Raw genomic sequence first — 18,801 nt, 5'->3', positions numbered from 1 at the left:
TCCCTGCCTGGGCTCAAGTGCCAGGGTCCCCAGCAGCTGAGCGGGGCAGGGAGCAGAAGCCGACTCCTCCCCAGCCAGGCTCTCTCAGGCAGCCACCATGCAGGGCTGAAGAGCAGTGTCTCAGAAGCTGGAAGGGGCCGGAGCAGTGACTGGGAGGGGCCAGCATTAAAAGTGACACCCTTCTGCTCCCCACTGGGGCTCCTGCCCACCAGGGAGAGTGGCAGAATGTGCTGGGGGTGGGGGCACGTGCAGTGGGAGGACAAAACGCCTCCCCCCGGCAGGTAACATGGGGCAGGGAGAGTGCGGTGGCCCTGGGCTGGACATGGGTGGGGGACACGTGACCTGCCCTTTAGATCATGTCCCCCCCTGCCCCCCCACTATGGGGAGGCACCAATTGTATATGGGTTTCCCTCAGGGGAGGGGGCGGAACAGGGATCAGAAGAGGTGGGGTAGGACATTGGGGGAAGCGGCCTAGGACGGAGCGGAGGGTCGAGCATCTCCCAGGAAATCTGGAAGTCGGTGCCTATGCTCCTGGAAGCATGCAGGATGGTACCGGCAGTGGCAAAGGCAGCCGGGTGGGCATGTGGAAGCCCTGCCTGTGCTGGACGAGTGTGCCCAGCAGCGCAGCCGGCAGCTCACTGGGTACCAGCTGGGGCCCATTGAGTGTTCTTCCCCGGGGCCCGGAATTGCTGTTGGTGGGCCTGGGCAGGACTTGGAGGATGGTGATATCGGATGCCCAGCTAGAAAGAGGGGGTTTCTGGGCTGGGAGGAGGGAGCAGCCAGAGCCCACCTGGAGGCTGTAGAGACCTAGATGTACTGTGCTGAGGGATGCTAGGCCTGAGGCCCTGAGAGTTTCCTATGCTGTGTTCAGACATTCAATAAACCCTTCTGTTCTATGCTGGCTGAGAGTCATTCCGGTCTAGAGAATAGGGTTGCATTATTCCCTCTGGGTGTGGAAGCCCCAGGGGTCCAGGGCAAGTGGACTCCCTGAGGAGGCTCATGGCAAGAGACAGGCGTGCTGAAGGTTCAGAGAGGTGCAGTTTCAGGAGGTGGAGGGGCCTATGGCTTAGCCCCTGAGATAGAGTGAAAACCCAAGAAGGACTGTTGCACTGAAGGGGGTTCCTCCTAGGGACCGTACGGAGCCAAGAGAGAGCACAAGTCCTGTGAGTCTGTGACAGATGTTCTTAGCCCTTGACCTCTTTGGATGGCACAACCCTGAGGTCCACTTCTAACATGTCTGTTTGCAGAATGAATTGCTTTGTGAAGTTGTGGTAGAAGAGAACTGACCCCTGGATTAGCTGGTCCTTTAAGGTCCTGAAGGCCTTGTCACCAGTCTCTGATCATTGCACCTCCTTGGGGTTGGTGTCTTCCACCAGGTCAGTAAAGGGGGTGACTATTGTGGCAAAGTCCCATACAAACAGCCTGTAATAGCTGGCCAAGCCTGGGACATACATGCTTTTTGGTTGACCGTATTGGACAATCTGTCAGCACCTGAACTTTTTCCACCAGGGCGTGCAGCCAGCACCGCTGCACAATGTACCAGAAATACATTACTTCTCTCTGTCCTAGGTGGCATTTGGCCAGGTTCATTGAACACCACAGTACCACACTATTCCTAACAGGTCCCCAAACAGCAGGGCCAGATAGCGTAACCCACACACCTCCTGGTTGTGGTGTTCTGTCCCATCTAGTGTCACCCAGACCACTTAGGAGAGAGCAATTAATGAGTCTGCTCTACAGCCTTAGCTAACAGCCCACTGGCTTTTAGCTCATGGAATAGAGGCTCATGCACTAAGCTCCAGAGGTCTCTGGTTCAATCCCACCTGCCTGTCGGGTCTGTCAGCGTTACAATAGCCCACCGTACACCACAATACACTATTGTGGCTCACTGCTAAAGTGCTCTTTCCACGCCTCCCTCAGGTGAAATGAGAAATACTGCAGCAATAGCCATGCAAACCAGTTGGAAAAAAAGCAAGTGACAAATGTCCTGAGCAAGGAAACAAGTCTGGACTAGTGAGTGGTTTCTAATAAAAGTTTAATATTATAATTTAATAATAATGCAGGTTGGAAACAGTACATATCTTCCTCGAAAAATAACTGAAAGAAATGGATTATTTTTCCAAAAAGTTTTCTGGAATTTTTTTAATTAAATTTGATTCACAATTTAAAAAATTGTTGATTCAATTCAGATTGAAACAGAATTTTCTTTGTTTTTCAGTTTTCTGTTTTTCTTCCTCTCTCTTTTCCTTACCCCCTTTTCTTTTCCATTTGGAAACCCCCACCCCTACCCCAGGATCCAGACCTGCTGCTGGCTGCTTCTGGGGCACAGCATGGTATTGGAACATCTAGGGACTAGCCCGCCTTAGTTGGGCAGCACTGCTGACGGGACTTTTAATGTCCCAGTCAGTGGGGCTGACCAAAGTCGCCACGACCCAGTACCTTATATTCCGCGACACAGTACTGGGTCACGACCCACAGTTTGAAAACCACTGCTCTAGCTGCCTGGAAGTTCTCTGTGGGTGTCAGTAAGAAATTGCCCTGTGGCCAGAGTAGCAGCCGTGTTAGTCTGTATCCACAAAAAGAACAGGAATACTTGTGGCACCTTAGAGACTAACATCTGATGAAGTGGGCTGTAGCCCACGAAAGCTTATGCTCTAATAAATTTGTTAGTCTCTAAGGTGCCACAAGTACTCCTGTTCTTTTTTTGTTTGTAAGTTGCCAGCCATGAACCACCCTGCACTAGCATTGGCCTCCCTGCTCAGGAGTGGCGGGTGGGGAAGGACAGGAGAGATTCCAGGAGCTGGTGGGGATGCAGCATCCTGCAGGGATTTGGGATTGCTGCGGGAGCAAAGCATCAAATAAAAGGGCTCTAGGGCTGATGGGCCCTTGAGAGGCTGCCCGGAGCCCTGCATAGCAGTCAGGGGGCCAGGTTTCTCTGCAGCTCTGTCCATAGGCGTGTGCAGCACATTTCATTAGGGTGTGCACCCAGGGAGCCCTGTTCTAGCCCCACCCCCATCCACTCCCTCCCACTTCCCACCCCCTGACTGCCCCCCTCAGAACCCCCAACCCCTGTTGCTCCTTGTCCCCTGACTGCCCTCTCCTGGGAACCTGCCCCTAACCATCCCCCAGGACCCCACCCCCTATCTAAGCCTTCCTGCTCCTTGTCCCCTGACTGCCCCCTCCTGAGACCCCCCCCACTGTAACTGCCTCCCTAGGACCCTACCCCCTACCTGTCCCCTGACTGCCCCAACCCTTATCCACACCCCCGACCCCGGACAGACCCCCGGGACTCCCACACCTATCCAACCGCTCCCCGCCCCCTGACAGGGCCCCCAGAAATCCCAACCCACCCAACTTTCCCTGCTCCCTGCCTGCCTTGACACCTCTCCACAAATTTTGGTGGTGCCCAGAACTCACCCCCGCCCAAACTCCACCCCCCACCTGCCCAAGGTTCTGAGAGAGAGTTTGGGCGGCGGGAGGTCTGGAGTGCAGGCCCTAGGCTGGGGCAGGGGTGCAGGCTCTAGAAGACAAATTCAGGCTCTAGAAGGGAGTTTGGGGATGGGACGGGGTGCAGGTTCTGGGAGGGAGTTTGGGGATGGGACGGGGTGCAGAGGTGAGGGGTGTGGGTGAGGCCTGTGGCTACAGATGAGGAGTTTGGGATGTGGGAGGGTCTCAGGGCAAGAGTAGGAGTAGCTGAGGGCTCTGTTTGGGGCTGGGGTTTTTTGGGTGTTAGAGAGGCTCAGGGCTGGGGCAGAGGGTTGGAGTGCAGGGGGATGAGGGTTCTGGCTGGGGCTGGAGACGAGGGGTTTGTGGTGTTGGAGGGGCTCAGGGCTAGGGTTGAGGGTGCGGTGGGGGTGCTGAAAGCTCTGGCTGGGGATGTGGGCTTCAGGGTGGGGCAGGGCTGGGGATGAGTTTGGGGTGCAGGCAGGCTGCTCCGGGACAGGGGCCAGAGAGGAGGACTCCCCCAGCCCTTTCCCTGCTGGCAGCAGCAAGCTCTGGGGGAGGAGCCCCCCTTTTAGGCCCCCCCCCAGCAGCACACTCACCCCCTTCACGGTCATTACATGTGCTCCTAGGGCCCCTCTCAGATCCAGGAATCTCCCTCACCTCCCCCATGGTGGGTGCCAGGGGGTGCTGTGTGCACCCCCTCCCCTGCTGTTGCCCCTGACTGTAGCCTCACTGGGGGTGAGGGATGGAGCTGCCTCCTTGTCTAGCATGGGGGTCCCCCTGTGCTGGTGAAGGGTCCCGCAGGAAAAGTGAAGGGTCTGAGGTGGAAGGGCAAGCCCTGGCAGTCAGTCTGCCCCGGCAGTGGAGATGGGGGGGCACTAGGACCCTGCAGCAGCTGTTGCTGCAGGAAGGCTGCATGGGAGAGGCAAGGACGCTCTGCTCCAGGGCCCGGGGAGGTGTGTGGGGGCAGCAAGAGGGGGCTGGGGGAGAGCGGCCGGGGGGACACCTGGCCCCAAATATTGGTGGAGCTGGTCCCCCCGGCCGACTCCACTCACCCCGCGCCGCTGGGGCCAGCGGCGATGTAAACACGGCTGCGCCGCCATCATTGCCTGCCACTGCTGCAGCCTCCTCCTCTCTCCCCTGCTCCAGCGGGGCGCCTGGGCGCCCGCCTGCGGCTCTGTCTCCGGCTCAGTCTCTGGAGGTTCGGCGCCGCTCAGGTGGGAGGGAAGGACCATGGCTGGGCTTTCTGTCCCGGGGCAGCGCAGGGAGGGGTCTCCTTAGCTGTGACCCCCAGAGGGCTCTGGCTGTTGCTAGGCTGGGGAGGCTGCTCTCTCTTTCTCCCTCTGTTTTATCTGTCAGGGGCTGAGCTTTCCGGGTCACACGCTTCTGCCGCATCCATAAATGACCTGAGAGCCCGGGCTGAGCCGCCGCTGCTGCCGCCCAGGGGTGTGTACGTGCGCGCGGGGAGAGCCCTTCCCCAGCGCCCCTCGAGGCCAGCCGACACCAGCCCCTGAGCCGGAGCCTGCAGGTGAGGGGAGAGACCCGGGGAAAGGGCTGGGGCCGGGCAGGAAAGTGACTCTGCGCCAACGGCCCCTCCTCGCCCCAACTCTGCTCCCGGGGGCGGGGGTCTGCGAGTCCCGGAGCTGCTGCCCTCCCTGACCCCCCCGGCTCTGCTCCCCTGAGCGCCTGCAGGAGCTGAACCAGCGCCGGGAGAGCGACCAGCTTGGGCCGGGCTAGGGACCGAGTCTAGGGGGGAAGGAGAGAGGCTGGAGGGGGCAGCAGGAGAAATTATAGACTTTCTGAAAAGATTTCTTTAGAAAATATTTTTATTCCCAGACAAAATGTAAGCATTTTAACTTAATTTTTGAACTACTGAGTAATGTAACAGTGTTTAAAAGTTAATACCAAGAGTAATTTAGTTAAAATCCCAGCTGATTCAAAGAACAAAGAGAATCAGTGAAGGTGATAAACCTGGTAGTTTCCTTATGTTTGACTTTTTTTCCCTCAAAAATCTATCATTCACTTATAACAATTAGACATATCAAGCTGGATTTTCAAACACAGGTGCCTACCATACCATTCATAATATCATAGGTAGTCGTGTGCCTTTCGGAAGAGCTGAGTAGTCAGAATCTACCATTGAAGTCTTTGGGATTTGTTTCTTACTTTGAGAGTTTGATGTGTTAAAACAGTTTACACTGAGGCACCGTTGTATGATTGTTACTTGTATAAAATAATGTCAATTGTTGTTATTTTTTAAAATGTTAGCCCAAGGCCCAGCCCTTTTCATTTGACACCAGATACTTAAAATTTCAAAGATTTTTGAGGCCAGAAGGGACCAGTATGGTTGTCTAATGAATTTGACCTGCTGCATCACACTGGCCAGGGAATTTCTGTGTGATTCCTGCATCCAGCCCAATGATTTAAAGATTTCAAGTGACCCACTTTCCACCAACTCCCTGGATCAGCTCTTAATAACCTGTTAAAAGTGTTATTTCCAGTTTGAATTTGTCTCACTTCAATGTTTAGCCACTAAACCTTGTTCTGTTGTTGTCTGCTCATCATGTAGCTACTTATAGACCATGATCAACCTTCTCTTTGGTAAGCTAAAGAGATTCAGCTCGTTAAGTCTCTCAACAGAAGGCAGGTTTTCCAGACTTGGAATCATTCTTGTAACTTTTTTCTGAATCCTTTCCAAGTTTTCAAAAATGTGGGTAACCACAACTGGAGACAGTATTCCAATGGTGGTCTCTCCAATGCCATATATTGGGGTAATATCACCTCTTCAACTCAGTTGTCCCTTTACTCAAAGATTGCATTAGGCATTTTAGCTACATTGGAAGTACATGTTCATTTGGTTTCCACTATGACCCCTAAAGCCCTTTTATTTAGCAGAAGTGAGAAATTATAAATCTGTGCTTAATTTCTCTCCTTTATTAATTAGTTGTTTCAAAGTCATCCCTATGGGCTTTATGCCAGGTGAACCCTGTCACATGAGCCAAAATAGATTCACAATACTTGTTTTTATTGTGATACTCTTTGTTGTTTTTATTGCCAAGGTTTTCAAACTAGGTAGAGTGGTTGACGCTTGGACTCTCTTTATTTTTTATTTCCGGCAGACGGTGGGATCGTGAGGGAGAAGGAGGAGGATAATCTTGATCTAAATGCCCAGAGGAAGGGGGAACCTCATGAGATGTCACTAAGCAGATCCAAAGGGAATGTTTCCCAGAGTTCACCCCAGTGGAAATTTTACAGGAATAAGCACAGGCAGGGAAGACAGCAGGGGAACCACTCCAGTGGGGAGAGAGGGTAAACACACTCACCATCAAGGAGACATCAGGCAGCTCAGAGATGACATTTTTCTACCAGCAAACCCCATAAAGAAGAAAGATAAAGCACCGGTGCTGACTAAGGGGCGAGGCTTTGCTCAGAGCTCAGACCTTAACTGCTGTCCGAGGAGCCACATGGAAGAGAGAATCCGTGACTGTCCTGAGCATGCAAAAAGTGTCGATGCCAAATCAGCTCTTACCCAGCCTCAGAGGACCTACATGGGAGAAGAGCTCTGTGTAGCTACTCACTGAAGGAAATTGTTCAGTCAGAGCTACCTCCATGTAGAGATCAGAGACTCTGCCCTGTTTAAATGGAAACATTGATCATTTGTGGGTAGGAATGGTGGTGGGGGATAGGGCAAAGAGGATGGAGCTGTGTTTGTGGGTTCAGTGCTGATAGCCAGTGAGCACAGGAGCTGGATGACTTGTTTGTCAAATAGATCATAGGCAGAGGGAGCAGGTTCCTAAAGAGAACTTGCTGATTGTGTGAGGATTTGTGGGAGTGAACAGCATATGGCAGGAAGTGAGCTGGGGGTGGGGTCTGCTTTTTATTTCAGTGGCCCTTGTGATGTGAGCTGGATAGTCTCAGTGCAGTTCCTAGTAGGATAGGTATCCACATAGGAAAAACAATGACAGGATCTGTTGTCTCAGCAAATAGGCCAAGGAGTGAATGGGCCCCAGATAATGAGTTCTTTGCTGCTCACCTGGTGTAACAATTTGTGAGGACCTGCATGGAGAATAACTCTTTGCAAATTATTTACTCAGCAAATTATTCACGCTCTCTTCCTGTTGGAGACAGCAAACTGGAAATTCCTCTGATCTACTACCTGTGTGAATTCACTTGACATGTTTTTGGGGGTTTTTTGGTAACTCTTTGGCTGGATGGTGAATAGTTTGTAACAATATTTGATAGCCACCGTCAGCTGCTTTGGTTAGTGGTGATTAGACACATGGTATTTTCCAAGTTCCCTGGCACCATAGGAATAACTTGTGACAAGGAGAGGGGCTTGAAGAAGCTGTTGTGAATGTCAATTTAGCAGGGTAGGAAAGAAGAAGATTAGGAAAGTAGATTGTTTTAAACCTCTCCCATAAGGCACCACTGGCCTCACTTCTGGGGTGCCATCTCTGGATAACTGAGGCTGCTGTCAGATTTATTGGCCGGGTGCAGGATTTCAATGTAACTTTCTCTTGCCACATCTGCACCCCGTAATTTCATGTGCGTCCAGGGTCCGGTCAGAGTGTCTCAGTGTCAGGGCTTTAGTGGGGATTTAGGAGTCCTGTCCTTGTTCCTCATTGGTGTTAAGCAGGGTTTTAGGTTGTTTTTATATATCAGCCTTTACCACTGGCTAGCACACAATGAAGAGAAATAATCATAGCAGCAGAGGATGGAGAAAGTCCTCTGCCAAACAGCCACGTTTAAGCCCCAGGCAGCATGTGGCCAGCCTCAGCATTGGCACTGGTCTAGGATTGTCGTCACAGCCATACATGTCTGCCAGCTGCCGATCACCACGATCCACCACACAGAAATACTGCTTGGCTGAGCCTGCTGTATCCGGTGTCATAGGGGAGTCAGGCACTGGGGGACCCCTCTTCATCCCAGATGAGGTATTGCAGGTTGTCATGTCTGAGGCCGATGAGGATGGAGCCAGCATGGCCGGGGAGGCAGGCTCATCAGGGGGTGACACACTTTCAGGCTACTCCTCTGGGGTGGACGGGGAAGCTCCCATGGAGCCAGCTACCCCAGAGGACATGGAGGAGGAGGGCAGCACGCAAGAAGGGGTAGCCCAGCATCAGACGCTGATAGCCTCATATTTCACCAGTGTCCAAAAGCAGTATGAGTTGCCCATCTGGAGTGGGGGAGACCTCAGTGCTGGAGCTGGGGAAACCACAGGGAACAGCAGGGCAGAGTGCAATTCCCACAGCATCGGCACCATGCCTGTGGTGGCGACGCAGGGCCCCGGGCCTGGGAGATACCACCGGCAGAAATCATGGGTCTGGGAGTATTTCTCCACTGACCCTGGGAACCCGACCCGTGTCACCTGTATGATCTGCCAGCAGATGGTCAAGCGTGGGACTGACCCCAAGTGCCTGGGCACGTCGTCGCTTGGCAACCACATTAAGCACAACCACAGTATTGTCTACATGCGCCAGAAGAACATGGAGGGCCAGCAGCCTGGAGTGGCAGAGCCTCCCCTGACACCACACGGGGCTGCACTGAGCAGGCAGCAGAGTGGCACTGGCTGGGCCCCCAGCATTGCCAGGAGACCTGGGGGCACTTACACCCACCTGTCCATCGATGAGAGCCTGAAGAGGGGCACCAAGTACCATCGGGCCTGTTAGGATATAGATATTCAGGCCTGTCTGCAAAGGCCTGTACTCTAAGAATTTAGGTGTATTCTTATCACTTGGCTAGTGATAGAGGTATAAAAGAAAGAATCAAAATCACTGTCTGCTGGTGTAAGGGCCTTCTCTTACTGTGACAGTCTGAGGCCCTGTTCTTAGGCTAAGGCCTTTGGCTAAGCAGCAGAGGCAGCCATAAGCTGGGAAGCGAAGGGTCACATCCTCACATTCCAAACTAGTCACATTGAAATAAGGTGCTATTGGGCTGTCAGGCACTATCAGGACAGGATTGTATTCCTATCACCTCCAGAGAAAGGGAAGTGCCTAGAAAATGTAAAAGGAAACTTAGTTTGATAGCATCCTGTCTGGCAAGAACTCACTTATCAATAGCTGGAATGTGAAATCCTCACTTCTGCATTGTTTTGTCATTATAGTTCCCACTTTGCTGTTGTTTGTTCCTGTCTGCTGTATAATTAATTTTGCTGGGTGTAAACTAATTGAGGTGGTGGGATATAATTGGTTACATAATCATGTTACAATATGTTAGGATTGGTTAGTTAAATTTCAGGAAAATGATTGGTTAAGGTATAGCTAAGCAGAACTCAAGTTTTACTATATAATCTGTAGTCAATGAGGAAGTGACGGGGTGTGGGTGGGGGTGGGCATGTGGGTGTGAGATGGGAACAGGGAATGGGGGTAAGAAAATTGGAATCATGTTTTGCTAAAGGGGGAAATGGGAACAGGGAATGGGAGTAAGGAAGTTGGAATCATGCTTGCTAAGGGCAGGAATCGGAACAGGGACACAGGTGTAAGGCTCTGTGGTGTCACAGCTGGGAAGGAGGATACTAAGGAAGGAAACTGGAATCATGCTTGCTGGAAGTTCACCCCAATAAACATCGAATTGTTTGCACCTTTGGACTTCGGGTATTGTTGCTCTCTGTTGATGCGAGAAGGACCAGGGAAGTAAGTGGGTGAAGGAATAAGCCCCCTAACAGGGCCCACTCCCGGGCACTGGCGCTGAACTCTGCCTATGCCAAGATGCTGGCCCTGGACCTCCTACCTTTCTCCCACGTAGAGGGCAAGGGCTTCAGGGAGATGATGGCGGTGGCCGCCCCCATGTGGCAGGTGCCCAGTCGCTCCTCCTTCTCCAAGAAGGCAGTGCCGGAGCTGTGCCGTGTAGTAAAGACTGCGATGCTGCAGGCTTTGGGGGGCTGTGAGGGTGGCCGCGTGCACCTAATAGTGGATATGTGGACCAGCGGGCAAACCACTGACTACATGTCTATCAGTGCCCACTGGGTGAGCATGAGCAACAGCAGCATCCTGCGCCAGCATGCCACCCTGTACATGTGCGGCCTGGAGAAGCAGCACGGCACCGGGCACGTGCTGGAGAAGCTGCAGGGGGTCATTAGGGAGTGGCTCATGCCCCTCTCCCTCTCATCGGGCTTTGTGGCCTCAGATGATGGACAGCGGGTGCGGTGAGTGCTGCGGGAAGGCGGCTTCCCCCGTGTCACCTGCCTGGCACACTGCCTTGGCCTGGTGGTGCAGGAGTTCCTGCACAGCAATGAGGAGGTGGACCGGGTGCTGGCAGCGGCCAGGAAGGTCTGTGCCCACTTCAGGGGCTCCTACACTGCCCGCCACCTGCTCTGGGAGCTGCAGGTGGAGAATCAGCTGCCACGGCACCAGCTGAAGAAGAAGGTGGCAGTGTGGTGGAGCTCCACCCTGCGCATGCTGGAGCGGCTGTATGAGCTGCGAGCTGCTGTCCAGGCCTTCTGCTGGCGCCATTCTGCCCAGGCCCAGCGGGCTGGCGGGCTGCACATGGCCCAGACTGACTGGCCCCTCATCCACATCTTGTGCCACTTCCTAGGGCCCTTTGACGACCCCACCAAGCTGGTGAGCGGGACTGATGCCAGCATCAGTCAGGCCATCCCGCTCATCTGCCTGCTGGAGAAGAAACTGCTCTCACTGGTGCAGCAGTATGAGGGCGAGGAGACTGGCCAGGCGCTGGCCCACAGCCTGCTGCAAACCCTGCGGGGCAACCGACAGATTGCTGAGATCCGCACTCAGGAGCACTATGTCCTGGCCACCTATGTAGACCCCCGCTTCAAGAACAACATGGCCTCCTTCGTGCCTGAAGGGGAGGGTGGTCTGCACCACTGGACGCAGAGACTCATTGACGAGGTGGCTGAGAACATCCGGGATGTCCAGGACCATGGCACCAGCCAGAGACAGACACAGCAACAGCGCAAGGGCAGTGCCTCAGACCGGGGCAGGTCCCTGTGGGACAGCCTGGAGCTGTACTATCCCCTCCCATGACTTGCATGCTATTCTTCTGTTAATGAACCAAAATTGCATTTGACTTTTTTTGCAACAGCATCGCATTGCTGATTCATGTTGAGATTGTGACCCACCACAACTCCCCGATCCTTCTCAGCCATGCTGCTTCCAAGCCAGTTATCCCCCATTCTGTATTTGTGCATTTGCAAACTTGATCAGTATGCTCCCTTTCTATGAAAATCTCACTGTACCGCCATACATTTATGTAGGTGCCTAAATCTGGTTTTAGGTGCTTAAATTTGGACAACAGTCTTTGAAAATAATGACAGACATGCAGCCACCAGAGATGTTTTTGGTGCTGTATGCATATTGATTTGCACTCACTGTTCAATGTTAAATGAGTTTCTCCAAAATAATTTGAATAAAGATTATATATTTAAAAGGAGAAGTATTCCTCACCCCAAAATACCTTAGGAACATAAATAAAAGGTTATTTGTATTAATTTTGCATAATTCCCTGTGCTTATTAATGTGCTGTGAGGACACTAACCCTGAGACATTCTTTTTGAATAATAGTTACAAATTTTGCTCTACAATCATCATTTATTTTCCACAAACAATATCATTTCAATTGCCAGAAAAGGTCTTTTATGTACTTTCCTGTCCAGAATAGCCCTTGGACTCTGGGGTGTTGACAGTGCTACATCGGTAACTGAATGCCTGACATGCTTCTAGTAGCTGCCCCAGGTTCCCTTGTCTCTGATCTGTCCCCACTGTCTGCGAGTCCAGGGTTTTGGAGGCAGTGTTTGCTAGTGGATAGAGCGCTGTACTTTACTGGGACTCAGGAGCCTCGCCAACCTGCTGGGTAACTCTGGGAAGATGCTGCCCCTTCTGTACCTCAGTTTCCCCAGCTGTAAAAAGGAATTAATGACACAAACTTTCTTTGTAAGTGCTTTGAGATATGCTGATGAGATATACTGTATAAGAGCTAGTTGTTGTTGTGTATGGTTGGTAGCTAAGTGTGGTGTACTGGATGTGGTCTACTGGGCTGAGACTTAGGACAGCTGGGGGTTATTCCTGCTGCCACTAACCAGCTGTGTGACCATTCCCCCTCCTGCCATTGGTCTGCCTTGTCTTTTGGGTTTGTAAGCTGTCAGGCAGGAACCATTGCTCATGCTGTATCTGGGACCCAAATCTTGGTTAATAATGGTAATGCCAAATCCCATTCCCACACTGCTGGCCAGAAGCCATGAGCTGCAGGTTGCAGATGTGCTAACTCTCTCTATCTATCTGTGTATGACCCTCACCACCACAGGATCTGAGCAGCTCATATCGCACCCAGAGCCAGGTCAACATTATTATCTCCATTCTTCAGACAGGGATCTCAGAGATGACTGGCCCAGGGACACACCCAGGCATAGACGCCGACTCTGTGGATGCTCTGGGGCTGGAGCACCCATGGGGAAAAATTAGCGGGTGCTCTGCACCCTCCGGCAGCCAAGCTCCTCTCCCTACCTCCTCCTCTGAGCGTGCTGCGTCCCTGCTCCACCTACCTCACTGCACTTGCTGCTGCTAAACTGCTGTAGCAAGCTCCGGGAGGGAGGGGGTGTGACGAAGTGGGAATGTTCTTAATGTTTTCTCTGAATACTGTGTGGGTGCCTCGGTGTCCCCTGTGCATTTCTTAAGTATCTAGGTGATGGGATAAGGGTGTGTGATTGTTGCAGAGCCTTAGTGGGCCACTGTGATGCTGTTTGCACAGAGAATGCAGACACCCTGTCTCCTGGCAACTGATGGCCTGGGTCTCTCCCCTGCAAGGTGCCAACTGAAGGTGTTGGACAACAAAGAGATCAGGTGACCTCCTGGCCCTGGAAAGAGACAAAGGCCAGAGAAGGGGCTGGAGGGGGCTTGAGTTTGGAGCTGGCTGGGGAAATGGAGGGAGGCCCAGACCCAGGGTCTGGCCTCCCTGGCCCCAAGATGGACCTGACTGAGGGGTCCTGTTTCCTGTAACTACAAGCTCTGTTTTTGGACTGTGTTCCTGTCATCTACTAAACCTTCTGTTTTACTGGCTGGCTGTGAGTCATGTCTGACTGCAGAGTTGGGGTGCAGGACACTCTGGCTTCCCCAGGACCCCCGCCCAGGCAGACTCGCTGTGGGAAGTGCATAGTGAGGACAGGGGTGCTGAATGTTCCAAGCTCAGACTCAGGAAGGATGAAGCTGTGTAAGCTTCTTGCCCTGGAGACAGTTTGCTCAGAGAGAGGAGGCTCCCCCAGAGTCCTGACTGGCTTCTTATGGAGTAGTTCCCACGCCTCCCCCGTCACAGAGTCACCGGGCTATGCTCTGGAACGCTCAGGGGAGGGGGTGGGGATTTGGGGAAGGAGTTGGAATAGGAGCACGGAGGGGGCGGAGTTGGGACGGGGACTTTGGGGAAGGGGGTGGGGCAGGGGGCAGACAGGGGTCGAGCACCCACCAGCGCCAGTAGAAGTCAGCGGCTATGCACCCAGGGTATGTCTACACTGCAGTTAAACACAAGTGGCTGGTCCGGGTAAGCTGACTTGGGCTGCAAAAGTGTGGTGTAAACGTTCGGAGTCGGACTGGGGCCCAGGCTCTGCCAGCCCTCCCCACTTGTGCGGTCCCAGAGCTAAGGCTCCAGCCTGAGAACTGTCTACACTGCAGTTTTACAGCCCCATAGTCCAAGCCCTGCAAGCCCAAGTCTGCCACTGTTGGTCAGCCACGGGGTTTAATTGCGGTGCAGGTGCACCCTAGGGTCAGGGGCAGAACAAGGAACTAAATCTACAGCTCACAAATCCCACAAGAGGGCCGTAGTCACAAGCCCATCCTTCCTCTCCTGCCTTGTCCTTGGTGCTATACTCCTTTCTGTATCTCTCAACCCATCTCTTCCTCTTGCACCCATAAAGCACATGTCCAGAGGTGCCCTCAGCATCGTGCCAAGGCAGTTTCAAAAGCCAAGGACTCAAGCCTGCAAGATGGTGGTTGGCTCACTGCCAGCATCTGTGTAAGCACATACAGGTCATGAGCCCAGCCAGAGCCCTATAGTATTACCCGGATAGTGTTGGGCTGTCATTCAGACCAGGTGTGTGATGGGGAAGTTTGTACAATACCTCCCCTTCCGTGGGGGGTCCACCTGCAGGGCTGAATCTTAACAGCTGCATCTAAAAAGCACATGCTACTATTGCTACATGAATTGCTGGATCAGTGTCATTGGTCTACACCTAGTAGGGACTCTCAAACCTCTAGCTATGTCTTAGCTACTGAAGAAGGACAGGGCAGCTCTGGTCCAATGTGTTACACTCCAGCCATGGACAGAGAGGGATTCAGTTCTAGGCACTACTTGTGTATTTGAAGCATGAATGCAGGGGTTCCCCCTGGGTCAATTAGCTTAGAAAAGGGGGTCCATCATTCCCATTTTTGCCCCAGTTATTAACATCTCTGTGAGGCAAAAGATCTGGGATGAGGATCAAAGTGCACGTGGAGAGGGAACTGCAGCTGACAAAATGTTTGAGCCAGAAAAAACCCAAGCCCCATTGATGATGTCCTTGTTCTGTCTCTCCATTCCTGTTCCCCTTCAGTGGACACAGGGGCCTCACTAGCATAGATTAGGAGACATGGGGAGATGTGAGCCCACTCAGAGCAGGAGATAGAGACACTTCCAGAGGAGCAATGGTTTATCTCCATCTCCCTAGCATTTGCCTCCTCTCTCTGGATTGTGTTCAGCCCCTAAAGCTAACACCCACCGTAGAGTGCATGGGGCAGTGTCTTTAACCTCAGGTTCTTGAGTTCAACAACCAAAAGCTCCTTTAATGTGCCCTTCCCTGCTCCCTCCACCACATCCCTCTCACTGTGGTTGTCCTTGGTCAGTGAAGACCCAGAGTTCAGAGGTGCATCTGAGTGAGTTCACCTCCCACCCGAAGATGGGTGAGGGAAGAGAGAGAGAAAGCACCTTTCTCACTCTACTGTCCAACACTTGCTCTGGCATCACTGCTCTGCCGGTCACCCCGCCAGCTGCTCACTGCTTCACCAGCTGTTGCACACCATCACCTTCTGCTGCTACCTGCTTCTCTACTGTGATCTCTGCAGGACAGTCTCTTGAGGACCCCTTGTGCTGGGCCCTGCATGGACACACATGGATGGACAGGCCCTGCCATAAAGAGTTTATGGCTAAGTACACCAGGCAGCCACAGGAAGGATCATTTCCCCTTTCAGAGCCGGTGAATTGAGACCAGAGAGATGAAGGGCCTTGCGCAGGGCACACGGAGACCTGATGTCAGAGCCAGGAACTGAACACAGCTCTCCTGGAGCCCAGTTCAGAGCCCTACCAAGACCAGCCTGCAGAAACAGAAACCATCTCCCAACCACTACCTGTTAGACTCAGTCATTTGGCACCAGACCTAAATTCCCCTCTCCCCATATCCACTGAGCTCCCCCTGGAACTTTTCTGGTTTATTCCTTCCTTCTCATCCCTAACCCTGACCCAGTAGACAGGCGACCATTAGTGCGTATGAGAACTGGGACAAAGCTGGTATTTGTCATGCCATCACCCTACAGAGCCAAGAAATGTTCCCACCCAACAGCTCCATTGCTGCGAGTAGCAGGCAGCCCCATGGCAACATGGCAGCAGCACAGATACCCTGGGCTCGTGGGAGTGATGCCCTGCTGAGAACAGACCCACTCCACAGAAACTCTGCCATGCCCCAGGGCCTGTGCCAAGCTTGAGTCCACGCAGGAAGGCTGGCCTGGGAGTGGCTGGCTGGGGGTAGGGAGCAATGCTGGCAGGGGGAGGATCCAGCAAAGCAGCAGTGAGTGACGGTGCATTTAGTGGGCGGGTGAAATCACTGGGAATCGTTCTATTCAGCATTTGCAGCCCTGGGAGATGGTGGCCAGACTGCACCAGCTAAGCCAGGCAGGGGCTGAAGGGGATTGAGATCCCTACCATGTGGCTGCTATGGAGCCTTTCACCTGCAAACCGAGGGCAATATGAATTGACTCAGCTAGTATGTGCACGGTGCTCAGAGAATGGAAGGTGCCCAAGCAGGGCCCACTTACTCGGTGTCTGGGAGTGATCTGGCTAGAGCACTAGGCTAGATCACAGGCTAGAGCTGCAGCAACTAGTTTACGTGTTGGGGCGTGTGGACACAGGGAGGCAGAACAGGAAAAGGCTAGAGCTTGTATATTGGTTTATAGTTTTGAGTGTACTTAAGTGCAGGAAACCAGAGCCTCCCTCAGCTGGTGTACACTGGCAGAAGAGCAACACGCTCCGGTAAGGCAAAAGGATCTAGTGGCTGGGGCATGGGACTAGGGTGTTGGGTTCTCTTCCTGGCTCTTGTTACGAATTATACCCGATAGGTCACGCACAGTTCGAGTCTAGGCTGAGGCACATGGACAAAGTCCACAACTGCAGAGTTCCCAAAGATACTAAGTTTATTACGCTCAAGCTTGGTGCCCCCCTGCTAGTCAGGAGGGGAACCCAAATGCAGGTTATACAGAGATTATATACCTTTTAGCAAATCATGTTGCCCTCGTGCATCGGAAACCTTAGCCAATAGACAAACCCTTCCCTTATCTACCACCTATCCCTGCTAGGTACATTCCCTGTGCTAAACCATTACTTCAACTACACAACATGGTCCTAAAGCAATGCACCAGTAGCCTTTCTTATCAGGATGGGAGGCTCACATCAAGGCCAGGAGGCAGGGAGTTAGGAACAGACAAAGAACAGAAACCAGGAGTCAATACAGCCTGGAAACAAGGGGGAGGGTTTTCACAGGAATGCAGTATCTAAGGAACACTCCTCCTGGTGCATTATGTGCTTGCTTTTAGACAAAGGTGGGCCCCAAACCAAAATGGAGTCACATATGCTAACTTTTCCTTAACACTTTACCAGTGGCCTGGTGTGTGACCTCAGGCAAGTCACAGCACGGCTCTGTGCCTCAGTTTCCCCACCCTCTCCTTCAAGTAAAGCATTAAAAGTCATGAGTCAGATGTCCCAAGATCAGGATAATGGTTTAAAATAATATTACTTTAAAAAAAAGCAGCAGCAGTATTTTGGACTATTTTTCTTGGCCTGCTGGTTTTGAACCATTCTAGCACACTTAGTCATGTTTTCAAACTTTTTGCTGCACCCACAGGGCCAGACATTTTTTTAGAAGAAAGCTGAGAGTCTCACATATTAACATGATTCCAGAAGCTGGGGATTTAAGAAATAACCAAATATGACAAGACTCACAATAAAATTGTGAGAGTTGTGCAACATGGCATCTGTCACTATGTCCACACACTGTGGGGCTCTGATATTGTTTCAGGTCGCTGTGTGCTACCATGCTCTAAATTAAAAACAACATACTGACTTTGCGAGGTGAGGATCTGCACTATGTTTTTAGTGGTTTATTTCTTTATTAAATGGATCCGAAGCCTCTGAAGGGCCAATAGAGTGCTCTACCCACTGGACAATCCTACTCCGAGGACCCAACTCCATTTTCCAAGCCAGATTTTCTCCAGCTCCAACTCAACACTGGAGAGCTAGAGGACAGCGACAGGCTCTCAGAGAGCTTGTTATGGCTCCTTGCTTCATAAACTGCATCTGCTCCCCATCAGCATATGCTAGAGCAGCCTAAGGATTGTTCTAATACACATCACCTGTGGTCCTTAAGGGGATAACGTGCCAGTTGTGAATTGACAGAGTGCAGCTGTGCTCTGCCCTGCCCCAGCTGTGGCTAGGTGTCAGTTAAGCACCAGGCCCTAGCCCCAGGGGATCTGTCAGCTGACTGACTAAGGTGAGAACCAAGGAGGAGGAGAGAAGCAGCAATCTCTCAGAGGCTGAGAGGTACAGTTCAGCAGCCCTTGTTCTGGCAGCTCATCCTCCTGTTTACTTAGGGGAATTTCATTCTTTTGAAGAATTGAAGAATTTCCTGGTTTATTTTAAATCCTATACCTGCTCTGGGTTCCAATCCCACTTCTAGGGCAGGTCCTAGGGATCTGATCTAGTCTGTGTATGTTTCTGTGCCCCACTTATCACTATGGTAGCACAGCTGTTTTTCTGGAGCAGCCAAGTATCTGCTGCCTGCATGTTGATTTTTGCACTGACTGGAACTAGTGTTCTACAGCCTCAATGTTTCTGTCTCCTGTCCCTAAGTCAACCAAAGCAACTGGCCTGAAATTGAGGCCCCTGGATGGTAAAGGCCCCCCTACCCCATTCCCTGACCAATACCCCCCAGACCGCAGAAAGTAGTCAATGGGGAATGACCACCAAATGGGGTTTTTTCTAGGGGTTCAGCGGGGGAGGGGGGGATCTAGGCCCCAAACTATTCAACATTTTCATCAATAATCTGGTAGCAAATATAAAATCACTGCTGATACAAGATGCAGCTGCCATAGAGACCAGCAGAGTGGTAAATAATGA

The 18,801-nt window shown here is 52.2% G+C and overlaps 1 protein-coding gene across 4 annotated transcripts; it reads left to right on the top strand.

The window, feature by feature from the left end:
* Positions 1–4,383: 4,383 nt before the first annotated feature.
* On the top strand, positions 4,384–10,431 carry LOC140898239 (uncharacterized). 4 transcript variants are annotated; one of them, XM_073311806.2, is made up of 3 exons: positions 4,384–4,400; positions 4,804–4,972; positions 6,564–10,431. In XM_073311806.2, exon 3 carries the CDS (start codon positions 8,130–8,132, stop codon positions 9,111–9,113), a length of 984 nt encoding a protein of 327 aa, XP_073167907.1. In that variant the 5' UTR covers positions 4,384–4,400; positions 4,804–4,972; positions 6,564–8,129; the 3' UTR covers positions 9,114–10,431. The 4 variants fall into 4 exon arrangements, with proteins under 4 accessions (XP_073167907.1, XP_073167906.1, XP_073167908.1 ...); XM_073311805.2 differs by lacking the exon at positions 4,384–4,400 and adding an exon at positions 4,418–4,645; XM_073311807.2 differs by lacking the exons at positions 4,384–4,400; positions 4,804–4,972 and adding an exon at positions 4,418–4,661.
* The last annotated feature ends 8,370 nt before the right edge of the window (positions 10,432–18,801 follow it).

The sequence above is a fragment of the Lepidochelys kempii genome, chromosome 14 (genome assembly GCF_965140285.1).
Source record: "Lepidochelys kempii isolate rLepKem1 chromosome 14, rLepKem1.hap1, whole genome shotgun sequence".
Classification (NCBI taxonomy): domain Eukaryota; kingdom Metazoa; phylum Chordata; order Testudines; family Cheloniidae; genus Lepidochelys; species Lepidochelys kempii.
Note: the sequence above shows the minus strand (reverse complement) of the source record. Positions and strands in the feature narration are given on the sequence as shown.

Coding starts and splice junctions, on each gene's coding strand:
- LOC140898239 (XM_073311806.2), top strand. CDS start 8,130: ATGAAGAGAAATAATCATAGCAGCAGAGGATGGAGAAAGTCCTCTGCC.